At 35.1% G+C, this 17,614-nt stretch overlaps 1 protein-coding gene across 1 annotated transcript in view; it reads left to right on the forward strand.

Annotated features, from left to right (window-relative positions):
* The window catches only part of LOC117781385 (protein madd-4), a 65,737-nt gene extending 48,741 nt beyond the window's left edge, over positions 1-16,996 (forward strand). The window contains 6 exon segments of the mRNA XM_034618137.1: positions 4,376-4,508; positions 6,102-6,224; positions 14,012-14,419; positions 15,549-15,929; positions 16,062-16,212; positions 16,767-16,996. Coding sequence (XP_034474028.1) covers positions 4,376-4,508; positions 6,102-6,224; positions 14,012-14,419; positions 15,549-15,929; positions 16,062-16,212; positions 16,767-16,900 — 1,330 coding nt within the window. The 3' untranslated portion in view covers positions 16,901-16,996.
* The last annotated feature ends 618 nt before the right edge of the window (positions 16,997-17,614 follow it).

Here is a 17,614-nt window from a genome sequence, read left to right on the forward strand (position 1 = left end):
CAGAAGGGGTAACACACTTGAAAATTTTCCAAAGTTTCTTTTATAACTTTAAACGTGACAACTAATTAGCAAAGAAAGGAATTAATCATGTTCATGTTAATATTGTTGTCACACTTGTTTTTTTTTTTTAAATCTACCAGTTAAATATTTGATATTTGACATGAAACATGAAAATATTAAACAGAGTTTACAACCAACTTTGTGATGAACATAAATTGAAAATTTCACTAGACGAACGGAACGATATTAGTATTTATGTCAAGTTTCTATTAGCAAGAGTTTTTGGTTTACCCCGTAATAGGAACTATTATTGATTATAATCAGGTAATAACACTGTAGCCGGTATCGGAACCGTTAACCGAAACTAACGTTTTATTTTTAGTACCGGAAATGAAATTAGTTCTCTTTCAAGAACCGAACACCGAAACGATTGTACCGGTACGGTTGTGGTAAAGTTGCTGGCCAAAGAGTTGACAAATTTCCAACTGTCATAACTTGAAGAAAACTGACCTGATTTCCAATCGGAATGCCATTTTGATCATGATTTTGTCTCTTAATTAATACTGCATTTAAATTTTTTTGCATTTCCATAATTTTATTATTTTTCGACCATCATAGGCATGGTTCCACGATAATGTTGATCATGGTTTGGCCTCTATATTCTTTCTGTATTCAAATTTTGTCCATTAAAAAAAAATAATTATTTTCGACCAAGATTCGATTTGGATGGTAAATTTGAAATTTTTAAAATTCAAAATTTTAAATCTCACGTTATTACTTTTATTCAACTCCCTATATCGTAATAAGTATAAAACGACACTTTAAGCTTGATTCTGAGGCCTTTCATTTTCTTGTAAAATATCATGTCAAAATGAAGAAATATTTTGACTTTTAAAGTTGTCGAACTGTCATAACTTTGGCAAAACTGTACCGATTTTCAAGCGGAATGTCATTTTTATCATGGTTTGGCATCTTAATTTAGTTTGCATTTAAATTTTATTTAATTCGCTCAAAAAAATTTTTGTCTCTGGATCTAGATATTTACTTCGATGTCATTATTATTAGAAAACGACACCTTATCATTTTAAAATGTTTCAAAATTGATTTGGTGGACCTTTACGTAGCGGTAATGATACCGAAACTGAAAGAAGAAAAGTGAAATGGAACCTTTTACCGAAATAGTTGTTGCGGCACGTACCGGAATCGAAGCCGTAACCTTTATTAGTTTCGGTTTGATTCTTTGATTATAATCAATGCTTAAACAAAGTTTCAAGAAATGTAAATTTTTAATAGTTAGTGTGCTTATTACCTTCAAATTTCTCCTGAGAAGCGCATCAGTAATATGTAGGATATGCCCCTATTGACCAGTCATAACCATACTGAATTGCTATCTGTTTGTCAATGGCTTACCTTTTCGTACACCACGACGTATACAATATGTGCCCTCCTTTGGTTACCCTTTCATGGAGTGCTTACCGCTGCTCAATGCTGTCTGGTTGTTACCATAGCTGGTCAGTTATGCGCTTGTTTCCTGTCTTGTCTTTATCTAACGCTGTTTCCTTTCTCTTCATTTGACTCCTCTTTCATCTGGCCGGCGGGCAACGTTGCGTATGCGTGCTATCGCCCTTAAAGTGTTGTATAGCACACACCTGTAAACGTTTATTTGTATTTGTCTGGCACTAAAATTCAATGGGGCTTAAAGCAAGAAAAAAAAGAAAGAAAAAAACCAACTAAGTAAATTTCATGGTTTCTTAAATGCTTTACCTTTTTTAGTCCCTCACAATTTCTGCTTCCAACACGTTTTCACAACCTGCAAATGCTTTTTATGAGCTTAAGTCAGAAACGGAATTGAGATGAGTAGGAATATTGACTATACTACAGAACAGAACTACCTAATATTTCCTTGTTTATTCCCGCAATAAAACTAGGAAAGTTAAAGTTCTTTCTGTAAAATTCTCTGCTATGTAAGGGCACATCTAGAAGTCGAATCATGGCAGTAACTGAGGTTCCTTCTATTTGTTTTAGCATCGAGTACTCTAGTGTTCCAATGTTGTTTGCTTGGATTGCTGCTGATTGTGCTGTTTGAAAGCTCTGTATCTAAGCGACTGGAACGTTTAAGTCTATTGAGAGGCTTACCCCCTTTGCTACTGGCGCTCCTTCTTGCCCACCTGCATTGTGAGTGGTTTTCGTGTGCGTGTGCGGTTTATTCTGCAATTTGGGTTACGTGTTCGGTCGTGGACCAAGAGTTGAAACATGCCAAAAATTGCATACACAAAACAATTGCATATGTTTTTGGCGAACCAACACTCCCCACGCACGATCTGCTTAATGGTTAAAAGCAAACAAACAACAACCAACAACCAACAACGGAATGCATTTTGGCAAAGCCACAAGCTCACACACACAGACACACGACTGCATCATCAACGTACCGAGTGTTGTTCAACGTTTTTGAATTGCTCTGCAAAAATAAATATCAAATATATCAACATGTGACCCTTGCCCGAAGTTCAGTAGGCCGGGTTCGCGAGTAGCTTGTCCATTTTTAATCGCATTTTAAATGCTTCGAATACATATACGTGAATGTATGTATTTCTGAGTATCGTGGTGGTAAATTTGTTGCTGCCATTTTGTTTATATGGCACAAAATTTGTGCCAATTTTATATGCCGCTTTGAACTATGCAAATACGTGATGCACTCGTCCTCATCGGACGGGCAAATTTGGGAAATCGAGGGGAAGGATAGTTGCATGGTCGAAAGTTGGTTGCTCCATTCACCAGAATTTGCGTTTTTAGGCTGCATTAAATGTTTCTATACCCCACAATCAGTCTGGGCATCTAGAGGGTGTAATAGAGTAATTGTTTTGCAAAACAAATATTTTATTAAAAAAAAAAAATATTTTTTCTTGAAAAAAATTTTAAATACTAAAAAAATTTAGATAATAAAGAAATTTATTTTTAAAAGTTGCACTTGGCTTTTTTATTTTTATAAAATATATGCTCGTCGAGCAAAGTATAATTTATCACTCTTATGCTTTTGCATATCAATACAATATTTATTATTTATGTTGCTTTTAGGAGTTACAAATATATATTGAGAAAAATATTGATATTGTGGGAGTGTATTGACTGTAAATATTCTTTACCTGAAATGTGCAAATATGTAAATTCATCACAATGAATTTACAGTGAAATGTGTAAATAAATTCTAAGAATATCTATTTCAGCCTGAAAGGAAGTACAAATACGTGTATTCAAAGCATATCAATTCCAGAGGGAATACAAATTAAAATAACAATGGGAAAATAGTCGAAAGATAAGTAAAGGCACAAGTCTGAATTTAACATATCCTGCAGCTGGAGCTAATTTTGCCGTTGATTGCTTGTTTTTCAATTTCTTATTTAAATCAACAAAATTTGAACGGCAATAATATTTCGGAATTACTCGGAAAAACTCGCAAACTCAATAAGTATTTTGTGGTTATTTGTGAAGAGAAGTTTCTTATATTTCTAAGAAAAGTATATAGATGAAACACTTTAACAATTTTATCAAGTAATAATATTAATATATCGATAAGCAAGAATATATATAATATTGAACTCACTACATTTACGGTTTTTAAATTTTAAAGATATACAAATGAGTTCATATGGCATTTTTATAATGCCAAAAAAATAGTGATTATAATCGATATGTGAGCTTATATTTAATCCGTTTTCTTCTTTGAATTATCTTCAAAATGTGATTATTCTTCCAAGTAATTTAAATTATTTGTACTGTTGAATGAGAATTGGAAAGAACTTGAAACTTTAATAAAACAAGTTATATTCGGTCTTTTCAACATAAATGTGAATACGTTCTCTCATATTGCACTCTATCTGAAAAATACACACAATCATGGCGAAAAGGCAAGCAACTTCAAACACAACGAAATGCAAAATATAACAAAGCACAATTGTGTGTAAAGTGTGTGTATAAGTGAGTTTTGGGTTTATAAAAGGCATAGCGAAGAGGTTGAATATGTTGGGAATAGAACATGGCTATCAGAAAATGTCATTCGGGGCTTTGTGTGTGCAGTCGAACACGTGGTATAGAAATTATAGAAATCCACGTCCTGTGCGTTTGACATTTTCAGGCAACCAAAAGGCTACAACAGCAACAAAATACAACAACAAATGCAAAAACAACTTGACAAATCTAAACAACGAATTTCCGTTATGGGGTCGGCTTGAGATCCATTGTGCATTAAGTGTTTGCTGCTTTGTTGCAAGTGTATGTTGCATGTGCGTAAATCGAAAAACGTTCAGTTTTAAAGTTTCTCATTTCGATATTCCAGTTTAGCATTAATATGGTTTTTTGTTGTTGGCCTTTGCAGCTCTCAGCAGCAGTCCACACGTCGCCGACAGCAGCAAAATCAGTCGGAAAGAATGCAGAATGGACGTGAGCGAAATCGCCGCCCCAAATCGGATAATGTTCAACATGCGGACAGCAGCATTATGGAGGATGAGGTAAGTTCTAAAGCACGACAGCTTGTTGCTGTTTATGATTGTACTGATACTCGTACTTGTCCTTATATGATATTATTGCCATCAAATGTTTACATGTGAATTATGTTTCGGATTTAAGTTCCTTTTAGATCTCTGGTCGCATTGTTAACAATGTCGAGGACAACGTTTTCAGTTTTTGGCTTTGCGCCGAGCTTAACTTGTCGCCTTTCCTTCAGTCTGGTATTGGATTTGTGGCTTGCCAATGTGTCCTTGTTATTTCTATTTTTTTTCTTGTCTTTATCATCAGCCACGTAATTTGATAGTTTTTCTACTTTCCTCTGTTTATACATCCATTATACAAATATCTCTAGATTACTACTCATACATATGTGTCTAAACTGCATTGTGCCGGCTGGCCTGCCAGTTCAGATTTTGTGGCTTTGGTTGAGAGATACTCATGCCCTTTTCCTGGCCAAATGTAGACATAATACGGTTTGAAATGAAATTACGTATACGTAACGTTGTTGCCAGACACAGAGCGTTATCCAGTCAGCCACAAAAACTAAACCAACTGCATTTCACAATGAAACAACAACTAGACAGAAAAGCAGGTAAAGAACATTGTATGTGGGGCAGGTGGGGCCTGTTTTCGAATTGATAGAAGCGAGTATAAATAGAAGGATGAGAATCTGGAGGAGAACTACTTTGTTCAGGTCAACTAGCTCACAAGCTTGGAGTAAAAATTGCTGTTTGTTTTGGCAACGGCTCGCCAGCTCAGTCAGGTCAAGTTGTATATACAGATATATTAGCGTAAATGCTCTGATTGAGTTACTGTGAGGAGTAAGAATTGGGTTTGGCTCTGAATAAAATTGCATATTGACTGCAGCATAGATGAGCATCAAAATTCGAATGAATTTATTCCACAATCAGAGAAACAATCCAGACATGATTATAAAAATTAAAGCAGCTTTAAAATCTATTAGTATTTAGTGTAAGATAGACTAATTTGAAGAATATATTAGAATTATCGATGAATCATTGCGTATTTTTACTACCATTTAACCGTTTCTTGTAAAGTACAAATGTTTTTTTTTAAATTAATAAGAAATTTGTTGTTATTATGTGTATGTTATAAATACATATAAAAGATCAAAAAATTGAAATTTTTTGGTAATAAACATCTGCATTTCCTGAAGTTAAAAGAGAAATACATTTTGCTTTAGTTTGGTAATCAGAACTTGCTGTATAATTTCAAATCGTTCTCATGTTAATAAAAATCAAAATTAAGATTTACATTGGATTTTTAAAATAACAATTAAAAATTATAGCTATTTCATAATTTTTAAATAATAATTTTTACTTAAAATGTTAAAAAAAAAACTTTAAAAAATAGTAAAAGTAAAAAAGAAAAAAATCAGCAATTTGTAAATTTCCAGCATACTCCATCAAAATTGAATAATTGCAGTTCTCTCTCATTTATCTGGATAATTTTTTCGGTTTTGAATTTTTGAACTCATTACTCCTTTTTAAATACTAAATATATAATAAATATTTTGTGAATTTATTCTCTTCCCCTCTACACCAATGCATATGCACATTCATGTGTTTATGAAGCATTCGCAATTAGTGCAAACCCAGGACAGGGTTCCACAGCCGGCGAGTGCCAGCAGCGGCAGCAGTCGCACCAAGACTCTACTGGCCATGCCCTATTTCCAGGCATTGCTGAGCAACCTTCAGGTGAGCCATCCTTTGCATTTCATTGGATTGGATTGGTTTGGTTTGGTTCGTTTCCATTTGGTTCTTTTATATAGTTTCTTGTTTCTTGTTGTTCGTATTCCTTCATTTGAGATTGTTTTTGATTTAAATGCAATCATTTTGTATCGCTTCTTCTTTTTCACGCCAGTTTTTTTCATTAAATTCTTTCTTTCACTGTGCCCATATATCGCAGTGTAATTGTAATTGTAATTATTACCTGGGCTCAACCAGGCCAGGTCAAAATGCATGTGCGTGTAATTAGTGCACTTCAAGCGAATCTGGTCGTGGGTGTGTCTTTGTATGTCTATATATGTGTATGCCATGCAAATTGCCAAAGTTGTGCATATAAATTTGTAGCCTGTGCATATTTGTCTTCGACCTGGGACTCGGTCACTGTTTCACCCCTTCACAGGGGTTTCCAATTAGTCAATGAGAAGTGCATCCAAATGTAGCTTAAATTTTCAACAGTTCTTACTGTAAGAGACGAGTACTCATAATAATTTCCATGTTACTATTATTATGACTACATGTTGTTATCTTTTAATTGGAAGCATATATAAATATCATTTTTTTTATTTAAATTTAATTGGATGGAGCAGTCGCCTTTTTGTTATTTGTTGCCTTTTTTGCATGCTGTTCTTATTTCGTTCTCTTTGTTGGCACTTCGTTGCATGATTTTAAGCCGTTCTCACTTATGTATCTGTAACTTCTTTGATTTATCAACACGTTTTGGTCTATCTTTTCACATATATATGTATTACGTATACCCCCGAAACAACAATTTTTGATTTCCCGCTCGCTTTTTGGGGTTGGGGGCATTGCGATGCTTAATGTCAAAACCCTCACACAATTAAACAACAACACAAACCCCAACAACTACAACAATGGACAACACAAATATGTACTCGTAATCTGAATAATGTGCAATGTAGGTAAAACTTTTTTATGACTATTACTCGAATGCCATTCCACTTTACATCTATCCATCTTTGTCTGAATCAAGCGCGTAAACAGTTAAAGCAGATGCTCTCAAAATTTATATCACGTCATATTTAATTACGTAAAAGATTTGCATAAAATTGGCCAAAGGTATTTTACTTGAGGCATTAGCTCTTTGCGCGCTTTGCCGCCATCGCCAAAAGTATTTGTTATCAAAGACAATTTCTGCTGACTTTTATTTGCATTTTGTGCATTGTGAAATGAGCAAACAATTGAAATAATGGCGAAATGAGAGAAACCAACAAAAAAGAAAAAGAATAAAACGAAAACATAGACCAATTGGGAAATGGTAAAATGGCAAAAAGCAAACAATTGAAAGCAGAAGCATTGCATGTTTGCCACCAAAAATATCGCAAAAAGTGCAAAGACCTAATTTTGCAGAATATGCATTAAAACCATTTAATTTAATTTCAAATTATTAATATTTCACGTTAGCATGCCGTTTCGACATCTACAGTTTATTTAAGGCATTTTCCTAACCAAGTAAACACATTTTTCATAAAGCTACAGAATTAAATCACATTTAGAATAAACTTCCTATGAAAGTATGTCTTTTACAACGAAGTCCTTTAATTTAAGATTAAAATTCAAAATAATGAGCAGTTTCAAATTATAAAAAAATGATTTAATTAAAGACTTTGAGCATAATTAAATACGAGTATCTAAATTATCTTTCAATATATATATTGATAGATAGGTATATCTTTTATAAACGTTTTCGATCAGGAAACAAATATCAGAATCTGATTTATCAGTTATTTAAAGAAAATGTATGCCTTATTTTAATACGTGTATTTAAATTATAAAATAAATTAATGTGCTTGCTACAAATTTTATAATCTGTATTATTTACTGAACAGATGTTTATAAATTTATTGTTTATTAATTCATTATTTTTCTCAAAATTAGTCAACAGAAAGGAAAGCAAAAATAAATCACATAATGATAATTTAATTTGTTAAATTAAAGCTAGAAAATTTTTACCAGTTAGCTAATGGCAATGATTATTTAATTACAATTTAAATTTACTAATTAAGAAAGTTTTTCGGCAGAGCTTAAACTAGAAAATACCTCGTAAAAAAGTCAACAGATCACTTACAAATTTCTTAGCCATAGACCTGGGCTTTAAAAACCAAAGCTTAAAGTGTTCAAATATATTATAATACATATAATTTAACTGAGTAATTTAATTACAAAAATATATATTGTAATTAATGTTGCAAATATGCACAGCTTAGATTGCATGTTTTTTTAAATGATCATAAAGTTGCATTTCGTTGATTTGCATGTCAGAATATCACTCAACGCATATCAAATTCTTATACTTATATGAAATAATAATTTGTAACTTATTTATTATGCATTTGTAAAAGTTTTTAATGAGCTTTTCTCGCTTCCAATGAATGCCAGCAGCAGCAGCGGCACTTGCCACAAATTTATTTTTTTGAGGGGTATGCTGGCTAGGTAAGTGCCACGCCCACAGCGACCTCAACGCCCAACGTTTGTTTAATGTGTATTCTGTGTGTGTGTGTGTGTGTGTGTGTGTGTGAGCAGACCATCAAACAATTAGCAACAATTTTTTTTTGCCGTAAACTTAATTTATTAATTGAAAAGTTTTTGCCGCGCGAGTTCATTGCAATGTTTACTCCCCTCTTCATACTGCTCTCGCTTGGTACCCCTCTCCACCCTCTTCAACGTCAATCAGTTCATAAAAGTTATATAAGGCCAAACAAATTTTTGGCATAGAAAATTAGCTTTCAGTCAAAAGTTGCCTTTACACCTGCCGCTTGCCAAGTTAACACTGCTTCTGTGTGTGTGTGTGGGACTGTCATAGGGTGTCGCGGTTTCTACTACTTAGATATTTATGCAGCAACGGCAACTAAATAAAACCGTTGAGATTTAAGCACAGCTTCTGCTACAGCAAGTAAGTACAACAACTGCTCGCACAGACTGTAGCCGATTTGCCATATCCGTTGCCATATGCAGATTAGGCAAAAATAATTTATGATGCACAGCCAAGCGTATCGCGCTATCGTGGCCCAAAAGCCAAACACCCTCAACTTTAAGTGCAGTTTTGTGGGTGGATTGGGCTCGGTACGGCGACAGAACCCTTTTAAGCCGTATTTATCAAAGCTAGCTACCGTTAAATTGTAACCCACACCAGTACACACATACACAGATACTTAAACGTGCTCACAAATATGTAGTTGCAAAGCGATTTTATCTAATTTCCAACATTTTGTTGCACATTTTATGGTTAGCCGACAAAATATGTGAACCGCAAAAAAATTATATGAAGCGGCTTTTGTGCGAGTAGAGTTGGCCATTTGCAATATTGGCCGCCAGATTTTAGCTGTCTGTATTTAAGCCACATAAACACACACACTCACATATGCCACTCTGTGTATGTGTGTGTGTTTGATAAATACAATAATAACTGTTTTTTTTGGGGTCAAGTGCTTGCGGCACATTGATTAACTCTTTGCGGCTTCCTCGCTCGACTGCTCATAATAATCATTTTCCAATATTATTAAAAATAATATATATATTTGCATTTCATTCAGTTGCACTGTGAAACAAAAGTTGATTCTATTGTGGCAATTGTTGAATTTAATACTGTTATAAACACATTCAAATTTAAAGCCACCTAGTTAGGATCTTAATCAATTAACTTTAAGCTTATCTATTGTTTACCATCGAAAAATCCGATTATAAAGTTGAAAACTCAACTAGTTGTTCAATTTTGTGGGGCACAGAAATTTGAAGTTTGTAGATATTTATAATATATTATTTTTTATATATTTTTATTATTTTTTTAATACAAAACTAAACATATTTATATGACAATGTATGAAAAATCTGACTCAGTTGCACAATTAATCAATCTTTGCTAACAATAATTCAGCGGCAAAAAATCGAGGGAAAGGTTAACATTAAATAGCAACAATAAAAAATAAGAATCGCACTATTTGTTTAGTAGATTTCTGACAATAGCTTAATTATTAAATTATGTTTTTGTCATCTATCTATTCTAGCCGTGTGTTTTCAGTTTATTATTATATAGCATTATATGAGTTATAAAGAGTTATTGTTTTAAATATCATCTTCAAGGTACGATTTACGCACCTTACAATCTTAAGAAAGTCAGACATGAAATACGCAGCTAATTATCTCTCTTATCATTAAATTAAGTTGAATCACGAGATGTGTTTTACTATTTACAATTAGGACTTAATAACTTGCTGCTGCTATTATGAGCTTTGCTTTATTGCCAATTCACTTTTAGTGAATCTAAAGTCTTCCTTTCAATTCAATCTTTCTGCGCACTTAGGATTATATTAGGATTGATGCAAATCCAAGCAATTTCATTTTAATTGCATTGTTAGCTATCTGCCTGAAAGCAGACTAATGCTCATTTTACCTGAGCCACTTCATTGATTAGCATTTGTCAGTTGTGGCTTTTATGCGAATTATACGAGTGCGATTTTCATCGCTTGGCTAATGCATTTTGATCATTTGCATGTAATTGAACTGCTTACGATGCGAATCCCAATTAGCCAAGAACAGCCAAAGGGCCAAGTGGCAAAGAACCAAAGGCGTCTCTATCAATGCACGGTCACGCTAAATTTATGGCTCGACATTTAGGTCTATTAATTATGCAACTGTTTATGGGATGCATCGCACGACGCACCCGACAAATTTATTGTATATGGTATAGACCAAAAATCATAATCGCGGCTAATATGACGGCAAAGCGTGTTAATAAATTTAGGCTGTTGGGGTTGGGTGATGCACTCATATCCTGCCCCTGGTCACGCCTGCGGGTCGACATCAACCTCACTGCCTCCCTTCAGCTGCCACGCCCGTAGCCTCCAGTGCTATTCATCATGGTGGAGCGCAAGTGATTTAAAGAAGCGAAATGTTTTGCGCAGTTTTGCTGCCTTTTAATTTTGATTGCAACTATTTATTAATGCTCAACTGGCAGGATGTTGGCAGGCTGACAGGATAAAACGCCAACCCAACCCAACCGCTAGACTCTGCAGTCGCGCTCCATTTAAGCACCATGCAGTTTTCAGCGTTCTCCGCATTTGTTTGATACAATATTTAAAGCTCACATTAAATGAAATATAAAATGTTGCAAATTTACTAGGTCTGTTTCGTTGCCTGATTCTTGGTTTATTCTTGGCTGGTTAACTGGTTGTCTCTGGCAACGTTTGTGCTGCTTCTCAGGCGTTAAAATTTAACGATGTGCGTGCCGCATTTTCCAGTAAAGGCAAAAAAAAAAAATGCATTTTAAATATAAATATAAATTCAGCATGTGGGATGCTAATGAGCGCGGAAAATATTGTAAAAGGAAGCGCTGAAGGCAACTGAAATTTCTAGGAAAAGTTTGTGTAAAGTTTTTGAATCGTAAAATATAAATAGATAAAATACAGAGCAGAGTTAATAAACAATTATGCAATCACGTTGACAGGCGATGAACGCATTTGCTTTAAGATGCATATAAAGTTTTAAACAGAAATTAAGAGTTAGCTATTAGTTAGTTATTATGAAAAAAATTTAAATTTAAATATTTATTTAAAAAAATAATATAAGTCTTCATTTTAAAAGAAAATTATTATTAAATTTTAATATAAAATTAAGACATACAATTAATTTTCAACTTTTGTTATATACCTTTTAAAATAACATATAAATTAAATGTAAATATATATTGGACCAAGTAATGTATTTCTTAAATCGATAACCGTTTATAATGTCGTCGAAAATATTTTTTTGAATTATTCAAAATGGTTGACTGAAAAATACATTGCATTTAGTCACAATCGGCTCAAGTTTCAAGCCTAAAATCTCTTCAAATGACCAACAAAAACAGTTGCTCGTTTCCTGGTAATTACCGTACTGTCATTAGCCCCTGAGTCTGTTCACAATTTGAGACAAACGAGCTTGAAAGTATGGGTTAGCTGGGGACGCAAAGCTGCAAATGATTGCTACCAGTTTCGCTTTCGGGACTACAACAGTATTGACAAAACCCTCAACAACAACAACAGCACCAACCACAACAACAGGAGAAAGGACAATGGCAGCGATTGCAATTACAATTGCAATTGCGATTGCGGTGACAATAAAAGGCTGTGGAGGAAAGCTACAAGTGACGAGGACTCACACAACAGTGATGTCGACTACTCGTCACAAGAACAGTAGAAACCAAATATAAATAAAAAAAAAAATAAGTAAGAAAAAAATATTTACAAAAAAACAAAGAACACAGAGATCGACAAAAAGGTTAATTCTTAAAAGTGTTATTTTTTAATAGATATCCTTTTTTTGAATCTGATTATACAAATGGGAATTTCCACACAAAGATCAACCGTAGCAATAATCTAAAAGCAATTAAACAGACGGACAGACGGACAGTCAGACGGAGAGACAGACGGACAATCGACTCGGCTGTTGATCCTGAAATCCGAAATTTTAGTTTTCGTTTTTTCTTTATCGATCTCACGATCCGTATGGGAATATCCAAGATATTTAACTATTATTTAAGGAGATACCACATTTATGACCTTTATGCTTAAAAATCTGTATTAATATTTTAAAGCAATGATATTTGGTTGCCGTTAAATCGTAATTACACAAATTTAAGTCTAAAAAAAGAATACAAACCTAGAAATTAATACTACAAGAGTATAGATTTCCAAATTAAAAATATTTTGTTATACGGTGAAGTAGTTATAAAACGGACGTATCTATCTGGAAAAAGTCTGAACTGGCAGCACACATACACACGCTCACACAGCAGCACATAAAAGCGCTGCAGATGCAACTGCAACAACAACAACACCAACAACAACAAGAGCAACTTACATCCACAAACAAAACTGTGCGACCGTATTTGTCGCTTTCAAGTGTCACTTGGGAAATCATCTTTTTGTTGCCTGAGACTGAGGACACGGTGTGAGTTCCGAGTCCTTCTCGAGCTCTGGCCAGCTGTAAATGAAAACGACCAGGCGATGACGTTGACAGTGAGACAATGCCGCCTGACAATAAGTTCGAAAAACAGGCAACAGCGAGGCACTGAAGCGAGCCATGTACTTTTCATTGGGGAAAGGAGCAGAGAAAGGGAAAAAAGTCAAAAACCAAATGCATTCTCTCTCTCTCTCTCTCTCTTCACTCACTCATTCTCTCTCACTCACTTAATAACTGCATATGTACGAGTACTAGAAAATTGTTGGCCAAAAATCCATTGGCGCATTTGGTATTCAAATTTTGAAAGCTGAGTGCCGAGAGTTGTTGTAGTTGTTGTTGTTGTTGAGTGTATGTGGGGGTGTGTGCGTGTGTTAGTGTGAGTGCTTGGGGGCATAGAGGCAGCAAGATGGGGCAACGCATTGGGGCAGCTGAGTTCGATGGCTAATCGGATTTCGCAGTACGTAGTCAGTCAACGTGAAGCAATTGATGAGGGCAATTCAAGTGTGCATGCATGAAAAGCACACTTACACACACGAGCACACACACACACACACACACACATGCACTTATGCGATAGCATTGCACAGGTTATGAAAGCGGAAACGGAAACGCGTTGACGGCCTAGCAAATTTACCGTTGCATACCCAGCAGGCGCTGTTGCCACTGCCGCGGCATGCGCTGCCGCTGCTGCATGCCACATGGTGCATGGCATTTTTTCAACTTGTTTTTTTTTTTCTTCAATATTTAAGCCAACAATTTCTCATATGTAACCCGAACTTGCTGTTGATCTCAACCCACAGTTGCTTTGGCCGCTGCAGCGCTTCAAGGACTCGCGTGGCCAGCATTTGCTGCATCGAGAGTCGCTTAATTACGGCCTGGATTTGGAACCGCAACGCTTCGAGCAGGACGAGCCAGAGCGTGTTATGACTAAAGAGCTCCACACCGAGGCCGGCCGTATGCTGGCCGTGCCCCAGAAATCTGAGCAGCCTGCATCACAAGCGGACAATGCGCCGCCGCATCTGCCACATGCACGCTGGGAAACTGCAACGGCAACGACTGTGGCAACGACTGTTGCAATGGGAATGGCAACGGCAACGACAACCAGAACAGCGAATAGTGTAAGCATCGGACAATACATCTACAAATGGCAGCTGGGCGAGTGGTCCAAGTGCTCGTTGCAATGCGGTGCCGCGGGCAGCGGTTTACAGGTGAGTTCCGGGCAACATCATGTTGCATGTGCCACCAGCTAAAATTCAACAATGCAGCGAATTTTTCGAGGAGAGCACAATGAAAGCGATACTCAGAATGCACATTTAGAATGTCATTTATAAATTTCTGCACATAAAAAAAAATGTAATAACATTTTATGATAATAGATACTCTATTCTTGTATAGATTTAACCTATAAAATTCGTTATATTCATTTTATTTTATAAAAATAAATTACTATTAATCTTTTTTGTATGATTCACATATAGATATTACTAAAAGATAATATTATTAATCATTATCATCTATTCGAATAGACAAGAACAAACAACATTTAAATTGCAATAAACCCAAAGTTGGGATTTGGGAAAATTTAAAAACATTAGAAAGCATTTGCTGAAATAATAATATTGCCTTGGTTATTGCCAGAATTTTTTAATGGTCCTTGATTTGAATATTTCTGGAAATTAACAAAAAGTTAAGAAACTAGAATCAAGAAATGGAAAATAAAAAACATTTTACTAAAGCTCCCGCAATTATTAAATTCTAATTTGTGACTTCCCATTTTCCTGTTTTGGTATTTTTTTTTATAGTAAGCAAATTATTTGTCAACAATGGAGGAATGCTCTTTTACAAGAAAATTCACATCTTTCCTTGTAATTTTGGAAAATAGTTAAAATATGTGAATTTTATTATTTCATATATTATTTATTTAAAGTACATACAAAAAAATTACTTTATTTGCTAAACTTGAATATTTACCTATAAGCTCATATTAAAATAGGTTATGCTGCCTTCCAAGCTTAATTGGCTTCCCAAAGTGGATAAAATACACACACAAGGTCTAAAAAATCACGTCCCTAAAAATAAGCCTTGTCGAGACTTGTGCAATAATTAGCCAAATGTACCAACCAGATTCTACTTCAGTTTCTGCGCTGCTTCTGCGCGCTCTCTCGTAAAATCAAGAACAAGTTTAAATATTTTAGAAGGCAGTGGACCAACTACGAGTTTTGCCTGCTGCTTGGCCTATGCCTTTGTTTTATCCACCACAAAATAGACAGAAAAGAGTAGCAAAAATAAAGAAATGGAAAATAGAGTAAAGTTTTGTTTCTTTGCACCTTCTCACAGCGTCGTTCGCTGAGCTGCCGGCGTGAGGAAACGGAGACGGAGGCGAGGACGAGGACGTCGATGTCAAATGGCAACAGCGACATCAGTGGAGGAGATGTCGTGGAGAATGCAGAGTGCATAGCCCAAGGGCTAGATATGCCCGACACGTTCCAGAGCTGCGGCAATGAGGTCTGTCCTCACTGGACCAAGGGCGACTGGACGCTCTGCCAGCAGTCGCGTTGCCATGGACGCAACACGGCCATCCAGCGTCGGGATGTGAGTTGCCGCTATGAGAACGGCAGCATGGGCAATGCCTGCGATGAGTACGAGAGGCCACCGGCGCGTCAGGAATGCTACAATGAGCGCTGCAAGGGCGTATGGCGTGTGGAACCCTGGTCCGAGGTGGGTGGCACCTAACTTCCTTTCTTACTTCCTTTCTACCTTCCCACCTTCTCTGTGTCGCAACCGGACATTGAGCGCATATTTTATTAATGGCAAATGCAATTCCATTCTGTTCTGGATTCGTTTTTATAGTGCAATGCGCCCTGTGGTCGTCAGGGCATAAAATTCCGCATTCTGCAGTGCGTCTGGTACGGTAGTCGTCGACCGGCGGGCAACGTCTGCAAGCATCAGCCCAGGCCGGCGGTCATGAAGGTGTGCAAAAGTCCCTCATGCCAATCCAAAAGTAAGTTAAACAAATACCCAAGAATTTTAAACAAATTTTGATTTCAATAATCAAAAATTTTATTGTGAAATTGCAGAAGAAATTTTCATAATTTCGGGATTGTATTTTAGTACGTTAAATACTTGAATCACATTTTATTGCAGACGACAGTTTCTTACAAGTTTTATTTTCCGTTTAAATATATTGAGTACTAACCAAATTATTTTATTTTTTCAAATCACATCTTATTAGCAATTTTATTTATTTACTAGCGCTGAAAATTGTTTAATTTGAATAACATTTAATTTCATAAATGCAATATGTAAATAAAAATTAACAATTACGATATAGTTTCCAATGTCTGATGACTTCTATTAAAAAATAATTCTAATGAGTTGGCACTAATTTTTCATAGTCCAAAAAAGTTCAACTTTTTGAAATTGACCTTCACTTCATAAAATAAGAGTTAGGAAATTTATTAAATGAATTTTTTGTTTAATTTATTAATTTATTTAAACATTAATTCGTTTTAGCAAGCAATTTTCAATTTTGAAATTCGAAATTTATTTTCACAGTTCAATCATCGACTGGTTGTCGGGATACATCGCGTTATTGCCGAAATGCTCGAGCCATGGGCCTCTGTCGGCTGCATCGCTATAAGGAGAAATGCTGCGGTTCCTGTCAGCCCAATCAACAGATGCCCCAATAGATCTGCCTGCGACTAAAGTAAATATACAAAAGAGCTAACAAATTCTGCAAGCAATTACATACTAAATAATATATGAGGGTAAAACTATAGCATGATATAATGACACACTAAAATATTAATAAAACAATTATATGATCTATCATATATGACTAACGCAATTAAAATTGCTTAATGTAATTGAACGAAGGGAGTGTAATTTAATTGATTTTATACAATGTAAGGCATAGTTAAATGTAATTGATAAACTTAACGAAACTGTCATGAAACGAAACGAAATCAATTTGAGGATATAATTCAAATTTAATTTTACCATATTTCGATTCATTTTGATTACTTAGATAAGCTACGGTTACAGATGCAGATACAGTTATAGATACAGATACAGATACATATGTAACAGAAGCAAATATTTACAAATATTGGTAAACTAAGCGCAAATATCGTTAGATACACCGAAATGCAAATTCACACTGGCAAATAGTATGAAAGTCAATATTATTACAATAACTGCTTCAAATTTGCACTTGCAATTGTTTTGCCAGCGTGAAGCAGCTTAATAATTAAGTTCTAATCGATGGATGAATGGATTGGATAGCTAATATACAAACATATACATATAGTCAATCGGGCCTAAGAGTATGCTTTAATATGTGTGTGCATTAGACATTAACTTCAGAGGTTACAATGCGCTACAATGCTACAATGAACCGTGGA

The sequence above is a fragment of the Drosophila innubila genome (assembly GCF_004354385.1).
Source record: "Drosophila innubila isolate TH190305 chromosome 2L unlocalized genomic scaffold, UK_Dinn_1.0 4_B_2L, whole genome shotgun sequence".
Taxonomy (NCBI): Eukaryota; Metazoa; Arthropoda; class Insecta; order Diptera; family Drosophilidae; genus Drosophila; species Drosophila innubila.